This window comes from Phragmites australis, chromosome 22 (genome assembly GCF_958298935.1).
Source record: "Phragmites australis chromosome 22, lpPhrAust1.1, whole genome shotgun sequence".
Lineage (NCBI taxonomy): Eukaryota > Viridiplantae > Streptophyta > Magnoliopsida > Poales > Poaceae > Phragmites > Phragmites australis.
Window position 1 is genome coordinate 11,349,839 of NC_084942.1, and position 11,308 is coordinate 11,361,146.

At 41.8% G+C, this 11,308-nt stretch overlaps 1 protein-coding gene across 5 annotated transcripts; it reads right to left on the reverse strand.

The window, feature by feature from the left end:
- Positions 1–5,484: 5,484 nt before the first annotated feature.
- On the reverse strand, positions 5,485–10,410 carry LOC133905417 (ultraviolet-B receptor UVR8-like). Of its 5 annotated transcripts, none has more exons than XM_062347180.1 (7): positions 10,160–10,410; positions 9,549–10,076; positions 8,870–9,200; positions 8,447–8,796; positions 7,957–8,358; positions 6,995–7,373; positions 5,485–6,206 (listed from the first exon to the last, which is right to left on the reverse strand). In XM_062347180.1, exons 3-7 carry the CDS (start codon positions 9,095–9,097, stop codon positions 5,961–5,963), a joined length of 1,605 nt encoding a protein of 534 aa, XP_062203164.1. In that variant the 5' UTR covers positions 9,098–9,200; positions 9,549–10,076; positions 10,160–10,410; the 3' UTR covers positions 5,485–5,960. The 5 variants fall into 5 exon arrangements, with proteins under 5 accessions (XP_062203164.1, XP_062203166.1, XP_062203163.1 ...); XM_062347182.1 differs by having other exon boundaries at positions 9,549–9,717; positions 9,812–10,410; XM_062347179.1 differs by having other exon boundaries at positions 10,065–10,410.
- Between the last annotated feature and the right edge of the window lie 898 nt (positions 10,411–11,308).

Consider the following 11,308-nt stretch of genomic DNA (forward strand, 5'->3'; position numbering starts at 1 on the left):
AACTTTCTCCCTAGCACATGAGAGACGATCATTGGTGACGGGAAATAGTTAATACCTGTCACCTTTATTCATCATTAGTAACGGATACGGAACTGTCATTAATGATTAGTTATCAGTGACACGTTCGTCACCCATAAATATTATCACCCGTCATGTATATCATTTTTTACGTAGTGTAGAAAATACCAAAAAGGGCGAAGAAAGCATTCAAACGTCCAGCTGATTCTGATGACCGCAGCATCGATGGCAGAAACTGATGAAAGGTCAGCGTGTATACTATCCAGTTATGTGCATAGCTCATTACATACTCTTGGCCTGTATACTATGACAGCATCACTGACGAGACAAAAAGGTCTTGGGTGATTAAAAAGCTTTTCAAGGAAAAATATTAGTGGATCTTCTTGGGTGATTAAAAAGCTTTTCAAGGACTAGGTATTATTTCAAGGTACTATTGTACTAAAAATATTAGTGGATCTTCCTTGTAGCTTCTATGCTCTGTATTTCGCACATAACAAACCAAAAAAACCTCTTTCGAATTTCTTTCAGAAAGACTCCGAGCCTTGGCAGTCCTAACTGCCTGCTTTTGTGTCGAAACCTTTTGGAAGCTGTATAGTGTTGCTTTTATCTCCCCATAGTCTACATAGCTAAATCCAAAATCTATGAACTCATTCAGCTTTCTCCATCTGTGATACATGTATGATATATGGAAGAACCGCCGACGCTACATCAGATCAGGAAACATGCAGTATATATAAAGATGATCCACTGTATAACTTCTTTCAGTAAACTATGGCCTTATGCATTACTTCACCCTCTTAGTATTTACCATCCATGTCCTTTCTGATTACCCTCTGTCTACTATTTCGTTGTTTCACAAATTTTCCTATCATAGTACCATCGTTTGACACTTTGAATTTACCATACAAACTAAATTCTGCCCGCACGATAATACTAGCCGACGCAGCGCAAACATGAGAGAGACTCACCAGCAGCACGAATTAAAAGGGCACTCTGGGTCTCCTGTAGGAGAGATGCGACACACTGCACGATCTAGTCATCTAGTTCCCCACACCCACACGGACATCTCCTTAGAACCAAGTGCACCAACGCTGGCTTGCCCTCGAGTCGCGCTTCCATACTGGCCAAGTGCAACAGTGGCCGCATGCATCTACTCTGAGAACATGCGGCCGTACATGAATGGCTCTGCAGGAGCATCTCAGATGCAATGCAACATGTACAACATTGAGAATTGAGATGAACCGCATTCGAGCATGTACATGAAAAAGAGCATAATTTGAAAAATAAAAATTCACCCGCATATGAACGAAATCCTATGAATCACCAACCCAGGTTTGAAGGAACCTGAAGAGTCTTGTATTTCCAACATGAACAAAATGCCAGAGAGAACGACTGTCCTTTGGATTGAAATTCTAAAAACATCCAGCGTTACTCCTTTGTTCCAACGAGGCATAGTAATTGATCACGGTACCCAAACATCTCATAAGTAACTGCCCTGCCTATATGGAGAGAAGGTCAAGGGAGCACTCCACGGTGGATCTTTTCGATCCGGGGAGTAGGATCCTGTGCCCATGCAGCCTTCGGCCTTTGCACTAGCTCGCGGTTTGGGTTGGGCCAGCACTGGTTTGGGTGGGCAGGGTCGTCTACTACTCACCGGCCTCTATATAAATGGCGGCCATGCGTAGCTTGCTTGACATGCACTTAACCATTCCATCCTCCCAAATCTTAGTGCAAGAGTTCTGAGCCGTTCACGATCATCCTTGGCAAGCATGGAGAAGCCAGACTAACAACCACCTCAGGGAGGCTTCCACAACCAGCCCCGGCAATCATCGTTCCCGTCGTTGACGTCCCGGTTTACCCCCACCGTCCTATTGCTGGCATACCTATCCACATCGACCCATCCATGGCTCAGATGGTGTCGAACATTGTGCAAGCAGAAGTGGAAGTGGTCACCACAACTCTCGACCTCAACAAAGCCGCGCCTGTCTAATAAGCTAAGCAACGACACCCATTTGAATAAAATGTTATGCTATTGTGTTAGTGTCTTGTGCTTCTTTTCTATGAGGGTTCTTGACTTCCTGTTGCGTGACCTAGCTGTGTGGTTCGTTGCTCTGTGTTTATCCTTGTTTTATGTTGCTTGACCTAGCTGTATGGTTCCTTGCTCCATGTTATTCCTTGTTTCGACAGATATATGATTTTAGATGTTCACAACGGTGGATGGTACATCAATGGGGCACATGCCCCCTCCTTATATTTTGGAAATAGGATATCGCTTTCTCTTCAAAGCAAGATCGTGCAGATTGTGAAACACTTGGTAGCCTACACCACAACCTACTTTTGGATGCAGATATGTGCCGGGAAAAATCTTGAGCAATGGCATACATTATACTACACTACTACAAAAATTATTTCTAGAGGCGGGTGGTAACTCGTTTTCACAGGCATTTAGTGCATCCGCCTGCGATCGAATGCCTGTAGAAATGAATAATTTTCATAGGCGCAAAAGTGACCGCCTGTGAAAATCTATTACCACGGGCGGTCCGCTTAAGGAACCGCCTGTGATAATCGGTCCCTCAATCGATATTTTTTTAACCGAAAAAAAGCAAAAAAAAATTTTTTGACCGACCAGGAATCCCACACGATCGCGACGTCACAAGTCACCACAAGTCAAGTGTTTTTTCGCGTGAAATACACGCGCTACGCGATTTTTGGCACTCGAACTCGAAACATGTCGGGTCGCGCGAACCCTCCTCACCATCACACCAGAGAACGATTACTGAACATATGAGCATATGTAATTCTTTTGATATCTGCAATCCGAAACTTTAAATGATTATTTGGACATATAAATGATTTCAAATGAAAAAACTTTTCAACTACAAAGTTGTAGATCTCGTCGAGGGCTACAATTTTAATATAAATTTTATCCTCATCCGACTTCGTATAAAAATGTTATGAATTTTTGAAGATAAACTATCAGCTATTTTCACAGGTGGTTCCTTAAACGGACCGTCTGCGATAATATGATCATTTCTACTGACGGCTTACATAAGGATCACCTGTGGAAATGAGTGACAGTTTATCTTCAAAAATTTATAATTTTTTCATACGAAGTCGGATGAGGATAAAGTTTATATGAAAATTGTAGCCCTCGACGAGATCTACAACTTTGTAGTTGAAAAGTTTTTCATTTGAAGTTATTTAGATATCCAAATAATCATTTGAAAATTTAAATGATTATTTGGATATCTAAATGACTTCAAATAAAAAAATATCAACTACAAAGTTGTAGATCTCATCAAGAGCTACAATTTTCATATAAATTTTTTCCTCATCCGACTTCATATACAAAAGTTATGAATTTTTTAATGGATGATCATTTTCAGAGGCGGTTCACATAAGGAACCGCATGTAGAAATGATCATTTTTACATGTGGTTCCTTATATGAACCATCTATGATAATAATCTATTATCACAGACGGTTCACATAAGGAACCGCTTGTAAAAATATCTGCAGGAAGCCCTCGCCAATTGTTCAGACGGTTTTTCAAATAAACCGCATGTAGAAAATTACCCTAAGTGTCTTGAAAAATAGTTTTTTAAGTAATGCTAGGAAAATAGTATCCGACTCTCCACTGAAAAAAATTATATATGGGGCAAAAATTTTGTGTAGGGAAACATAGCAATAGTAGTGTATCTGCCAGGAAGTGTCGTGCAACAACAAATTATGTATCGGCATAGCTCATTGCCGCTCGTCCAGGATACCCGGGCCAGGCACAACAAACACTAGCACATGTAGGCGAAAAAGAGCAGGCTAATTTAGGGTGTAACACTTAGAATGTTCTGCTCGTGAAAGAAATTAAAAGATCATTCAACATTGGTCTTGTTTGTTCATCTCATTTCTAATGACATGATGGTTCAAATAGATTTCAAATCAGGCATTCTATTTCAATGTTATCTATTCTTTTTCTTCATAAGCTGTTGTTACCGGATTTTGTCCTTTTTTCCCAGTACACTTCGAGAGCCTGCGTTTTCACAGTAGAAAACGAAAGCACATTCTCAACATGGATTATTATTTTGAGGGTGCGTAGCTAACGAGCTCGCATTTGACCCTGTCAGATTGACTAAAAAAGCATGCTCCTACTGTTCCCCCATCCACCCCACCCAAAATAGGGAAGTTTGCTTCCATTCTTTCTCCCCACTCCTGATTTGCTCTCACTGTCACACCACCGCACCATAGCTAACCTTTGCTCATGCTGCCTTGCCACCCTTGGAGTTTGCTACGCCTTCGGAGATTTGCCACCACCGCTTGTTCCCCTTCGGTTCCCTTCCCTAACGAGTTCTTCATGCACCACCGAGGCTTGTGCCTCGCCATGTTGGAGGGGAGTTGAGGGGGCAGCCACGCCGCTGTTAGAGAAGGGAGGTTGATCCCTAGCCTAATTTCAAACTGAGATAAGGCTAGGGTTTGGGATGAAACTCCAAATTTAGTAGAAAATTTTTCGGGTTTTGAGATGAAACTATGAAAAGAAGTTCCAGATTTGTTGTATTTAATTGACTTGAAAGATTTGTGTTGAACACAATTTGGGTTGAAACATTTCAGTTGAAACAATGTGAGTTGAAACATTTCAGTTGAAACAATGTGAGTTAAAACTTTTCGGTTCAAACAAATTGAGTTGAATTTTTTTTTTCTAGTTGGAACTTTGTCTGAATTTTTGAGTTTAAAGTTTGGATTTGAAACTTTCTACCTCTTTGTTCTTGTTCAATTTTTCGTCTGATTTTTCGATTTGAAACATTGAATCAGACTTGAAACTTTTTTCCTTTTCTTGAATAAGGGGAGAATGGCTTCTGGCTATACTTATTCTAAAGGGTAATGAGGAAGGGGATGAAGGGGGAACGGGGCGTCGAAAATCACGTGCTAGCTAACATGCCAGCACACGGGCTCAAATTAGTCCCCCTGGTCTTTGGGTGATTTACCGAATTGGCGCATGTCACTCAATTTTCTAGTTTGGTTATGGATTACCTGCAAAACTCTTTCCTTGGACTTCAACCAAGCATAATTCAGCACATGGAACACAATTATCAAAGAACATATATCCCAACATAAGAAGGATGACAACAGCCGGTCACAGGCGTAGAAGAGTTTAAGTATGAGCTTCCTTTGGTTGGAGTAAAAAATGAGTGTTTGACCCTATATAACGGGGCAGACGTCATAGATAAGACTCAACGACCCCATGCTTTGCTTTAAAGGAGATGCGAGTCTCTAATTTGGGGTGGCTCATTAAGACCATACTCAGGTAACCGTTAGCATCGCACGAGACTTCACAAAAGAAAAACTTGATTAGGGGAGAGACATCCAACCTAACATTATAGGTATGGGGTGAGAATCGAACCCTAGCTAGTTGGGTGACATACACCCCCACTAGCTAATATATCTTAAAGAGATTCTCAACCCTGTATGAGTCATGGAAGCTCGAATAACATCAGTTGATATACCTGAACAAGTACCACAAGACGTCCGAATTTAACTGTCGGTAACATGTTTACACAATTGGCATCTCCCCAATAATGTCAAGGAACTACAACTATATACAAACATAGTTTTATAGCACGGGGCAATGCTACATGTGAAAGAAAGATCAAATATTCACAACATGTTAAATCATCATTCACAGGCCAGTCGCTCATGTTTGAATGGAACTGGCAATGAGACCTGACTGTTATATTTACACATGATGACTATTGACACAAGTTCGCTAAAGCCAACTGATCTTATGAACAAAAACAGGTTGTGTTCCTTGCTGGTAACTATTTTCACAAGGATCAGCTGAGGCGCAGGATGAGGCTGAACATAGGCAGGGCATAAACTAAGTGCAACCGACGAAATTAGACAACGAAGGTTAGAAGAGAGCATTTGCACAGAAGAGGGTGATTGTAACTGGACCTAATTGAGGTCAATTTCAACCCGCTCTGGGGCCCCCCTCTCACTTTGCTGCGCAACAAGTTCCGTGCCTAGCTGTCCTTTGTCCCCTGCACCAAATGCGTAGAGTTTCCCTGAATCTGTCAGCGCAAATGTATGTGCATTCCAATATATGGAGTTCGTAAGGCTGATCTGAACCATCCTTTCGTTAACTCTCTTCAACGAGGTCACCAACTCAGGGCTAAGCACATTAGAGTGCCTGTTGTTACCCTGTAAATAATATTACGTCCAGAATAAAATACAGAGAAGGTATGAAGCTGATGAATGATTTCAACTTTGGCAGATAAGGAAAACGGGAAGAAAAAGGCAGAAATGGTATGAAATAGTGAAAATAATGAATGGTTTTAACTTGGGCGGAGAAGGTACACAATAGAAAAAGGAATATGAGAAAATGTGTTTTTCTGCTTCCTCTTATATGATCCTAACTGTAAAACAAAGATCACACAACGAAGATGATCAGTGTGACCCAGGCTGAACGAATTCAGAAATGTAAACTATCATTCTTCTGAAAACTTCAAAAACCATTTCAGTTTGAACACCAAATCAACATTAAGAATTCCCCCAAAAAATGAATAATTCGTCTATTTCATCTCTGCCATGTTGATTTGGTGCTCAAACAAAATGATTTTCCATGTTCAACCATAAATAATGGTTTTCACTAGATATGCCCACACTAGGATGAAATCATGCAAAAAATACATTCACAATAGCTGGTCAATAAACGCTATTTACTTTCATATCATGAAACTCAGGAATAACAAAACTTTTAAAGAAGAATTTTTTTCCTAACCTTCTTTGATCAACAAAACCTAGTGAATTAATAGTTTGTAGTGCATATTCACGGTATTTACTGGTGCTGAAACTGAGAAAATAGAAAAAGAAAACTGAAATAGTCGTATTTGGGTTCATAAACTTATGCTAATATAGAAACAAAATAAAACTTAGGTTGCGGGTCTTGTTAACAAATATTAAACAGGCATGCCAAAATAGTGTCTAACCTCAGTTGTAGTGTTGTGACCAAGACTTGATGATTCACCGCATCCAAAAGAGTAAACATCACCTTTATCTGATACCACAAATGTTGTGTAATCTCCAGTTGCTACATGGACAGCCTTCACGCCGCTCAAGGCCTCAACTACCTTGGGAACAGATTCACATTCCTCATTACCATGACCCAAGCACCCATAACGCCCCCATCCCCAAGTGCAAACACGTCCATCCTTGCCTACAATAGCAGCATGCCAGGCTCCAGCAGCAACTACCACTGGCTGTATGTTTAAAGTTTGGAATTGCTCTATTAACCTAGGGTATTTCTCATCAGTTCGAGAACCATGGCCAAGCTTCCCTCCTAAACCACAACCAACAGAATAAACTGACCTGCAATATCATGGAGACCAAACCATTAGGATAATCACTCGTAAGTTCATATCTATGGAATGCTGTGAGTAAGTGAAATCGATATTTGCAGTCAAGTATATAGTCATTTAGGCAAAGCTAGCTACAATAGATCTATCATCTCACCTATCCTATGAAAGCACAAAAGGAAGTCATCAAAATGTCAAAGGCGATACATATTAGTTGCATTAAAATAAGCAAGAAATAAGTTATTTCAATAATTCCGCTGACCATTCCAGAATCTTTTCTTCAAGGTTTATAGTTAATATTGAAACGGTACCTTCAAAAGTAGTATTAAAACAGACTAGATCAAGCTTTCCTATGCGGAATGCAGCAATCAAGCTACTTGAAAACAGTGAACATTGCATTTGTTTATCTCTCTTTTTTATATTTGCTTTCCATATAATTTCAGTTTGATAACCTTGATTCACATTTTAGTTTCAACACTGTGAAATTAATCAATGTGATGCAACATGCAGGCCAGGAATTTCCCCTCTATATAAAAAGATAGAAGTCAACCATCACAGAGTTGATCACGTGTTGCATATTTTGGTGAGAATCTTACATGCCAGTAGGTTGGCATGCCAGGGCAAGGAGATAGCAGTAGCCTGCAGCAATCTGCACAACTGGAATGTTCTCAAGAGCCCCTGTGAGAAGGTGTGGCTGCACATCGTTTGGCTCTGTCTGATGACCAAGTCTCATGTCATTCCCCCACGAAAATGTATATACACGTCCCTCCCGAGACAACACTGCAGTAAAGAAGTTCCCGATTGCTGCCTGGACAATGTATATGCCCTTCAAAGATTCTACCATCTGTGGTGTAGTCACAACCCTGGAACCTTGAACCCCATATTCAACTTCTCCAAAGGAGTCCTTTCCAAATGCATACACCCTACCACCATCACTGACGAGAATTGTTCGTCCTGCTCCAGCTGCCGCTTGAATAATTCTAATCCCCTGCAATGATCTACAGAAGCAGCAACAGATGTTGACCACTCTGTTCAGTGGCATTTGCATCAAGACTAATTTTAAACGACTGTAAATTCTAGAAGCACCTGACAAGACGTGGTCTCCACTCCTCTTCTAAATTACCATGGCCAAGTTGACCAGAGTTGTTGGACCCAAAAGTATACACAGCACCGCTTGTTGTCACGGCGATGCTGTGTCCAGGTCCAGCAATTGCTTGAGACTTTTCCCTCCGGCAACATGCTTCACCTGCCATTATGAACCTAAGAACAAGCTTCCAACTTCCGCCGCAGCGTTGCTTAAGCAGCTCTCTTTCATGTGCAGTCATAGGCTTAAAGATAGCCCTTTTCTGACACATATCCAACGCTGCGAGCTCCGACATGGATAATTGGAAGTCGGGAGGGAAATTAGCAGGTTTTCTGAAAAATGTGCATGTTGCCTATTGCAAGCAGGAAGTCCATCAGTGGAAATATCAATTCTACAATGGACAAAAACAACAAAATACTACTTGCCTCCAAGTGGGCGAGGTCCTCCGCATCTAGATTGCACGATGTGAGGACATGGAGGACAATTGATGGGTTTGCAGCCAATGGGAACTCCCCAGGAGCAGAGTTGCCAAAGCAAAGGCGCTGTGACCGCTGAAATGATTGCTGCAATGGAGTAACAAGAGCAAGCGTCTCATCCACGATGAGACGGAGGGGGAGAGATGAGGAAGCTCCAGTGCTGGTGGTAGCGTCCATCCGCCACGGCTGGAACTTGCAGTGCTCTATGCTTCTATCTCAAACTTGTGGTGATCCTGGCTTCAGGCCTCTACGCCATGGTGCATTGAGATACAGGACTATTCTGCAATGTGAAATGCATTAATGTAACCATGACAGGCATCTATAATCAATAATTGAGGGTTACTTTCGCAACAAGGTAACCAATCACCATTCATCTAGCACAAGTAAACAAGAGTTTATTACATTATTCGCCCAAATCAGATGAGTGGACGAGAAAGAATCCATCCAACCCATCTAGAAAAAAATTAAGAAAACACAACGAAACAGAGCATATCCGATCACCTAAAGAACTCACAAACAGAGATGCCATATTCTTCTAACAAACACACATACACCACAATCAGTTGAAAAACAAAGACCACAGATCAAGGAAAAAAGGGCAGAAAACAACTCGGATCTCAAACAGTACCAGACCGTGAGGCTTGCAGCGACACAACGATTGCAGGGGGGGGGGGGGGGGAAGCTTGATGCAGAAGAGGAACATGGCAATGGCCAATTACAAGGTGTCATTGCCACCCTTCACAAAGAAAGCATATTCCCCCCAATTCCACTCGCAAAGTCTACCTTTCTTATCCTGTCTGACAATTATCAAACAATATCCTCACTTCACCAGCGCTGTACACAACCAAGATTCCAATTACATCATCTGTGGCAAAATACCAGAACCAGTACCAGTCTAGCAGCGAAGGAAAGGACTCGATTGGACGGACGAACAGAGGATCCACGAAATTCGCTTCGTTCTGGCAACAGGACACCAAAATCGGGACAAAAAATATCTCATCTTTGAGAAGAATTCAGCCATCCAGAACACGAAACAGCGCCAGGATCATCGTCACCACGATCGGCCCGGATCATCGGACCAAAGGCCCAAGAACCCACATAGATAATCTCCAAGAACCCGAGTAAGAAATCAAGAAATCCTTACCCCCAAATTCCCCTGCCAAAACACGGAGGAGTCAGCACAAGAATTGAGCTTTCGTGTTGGCAAGGAGCGGCACGATCGGCGGTCAATCAACGAACCAATCGGGAATTACGGGTGCCGGAGAAGGGCGAATCTGACCAAGAACCGGGGAGGGAGAGAGGGTAGCAGCGGCGACTGGCACGGCACGGCACGGCTCCCCAACCCAATAATGATGGGGAGGGGAGGAAGGAAGAGGGCGAGGGGGATCGGTTGCTGTTCGGTTGGGTAACTGCGCGTACTTGTGTATTGCTTTCGAGGATGATGAGTCGGAGGGAGCGTGGGGGCAAAGGCGACGAAAAATACCGCGTCCACCCCCGCGCCGGCCGAGGAACCTGTGCGGCTCGTGTCGGTCTGCTATAATTCACGTATCTGCCATCGCAGCCAGCTAGGTGTCAACATGGTGTCAGTATGTGTTTCGTTGTTGGAATTTGTTTTAGTCTAGTTCGGTGATGCGTATAATGTTAAAACAAAGTTTATTTGGTTACTTGTATTTATTATTATAGTCTGTCTTGATATGTGTAAATATACAGTATCATTCTAACTCGGAAGTGAACCTTGACTCTGTAGTCTGGCTCGACGGATGTAGACTCCTGCATCCGCTCATGCAAACGGATCCACTTGCTAGTACTATAAAATTATCTTTATACAAATAATCAATCATAATCTCAACTCTTACCTCCGTTTATGTGACCTCATATTCGCCAAACAGAAACTCAACTCAACCTATCCAGATAGATACAAATAATCAAATACTGTTCTTCTCAACAAATATGACTCCATTTAGTCTGCTTCCCCTTAGCTTACATATACGATACAACTCTATAATATCTCATCCAGAGAACCAAATACACCCTAATATCTCTACCAATACTCAATGCATGTCCACATATGATGAACTTTGATATAGCAAACAATTAAATGATGAAAGAGAATGAGCTAGTGTCTTATAAAATAAATAAGTTAGGCTTGCAATCCAAGAGACAAGAAATAATATAACATGTATTGGGAGAAAGGTGGTGTCCTTGTATATATTCTCGTATTTATCTATTGGAGTTCTCTAGATTAGGGCTCTTTAGACTCACTCGGGTTCAGCTCGATCACAAAATGAGCCAACCTCAGGCTTAAGCCAAGGTTCACGAGCCTCACGAGCTCGAGCTCGAGCTCGAGCTCGATAAGGCTTGAGTTAATGAGTATTGCGATTTTTATTT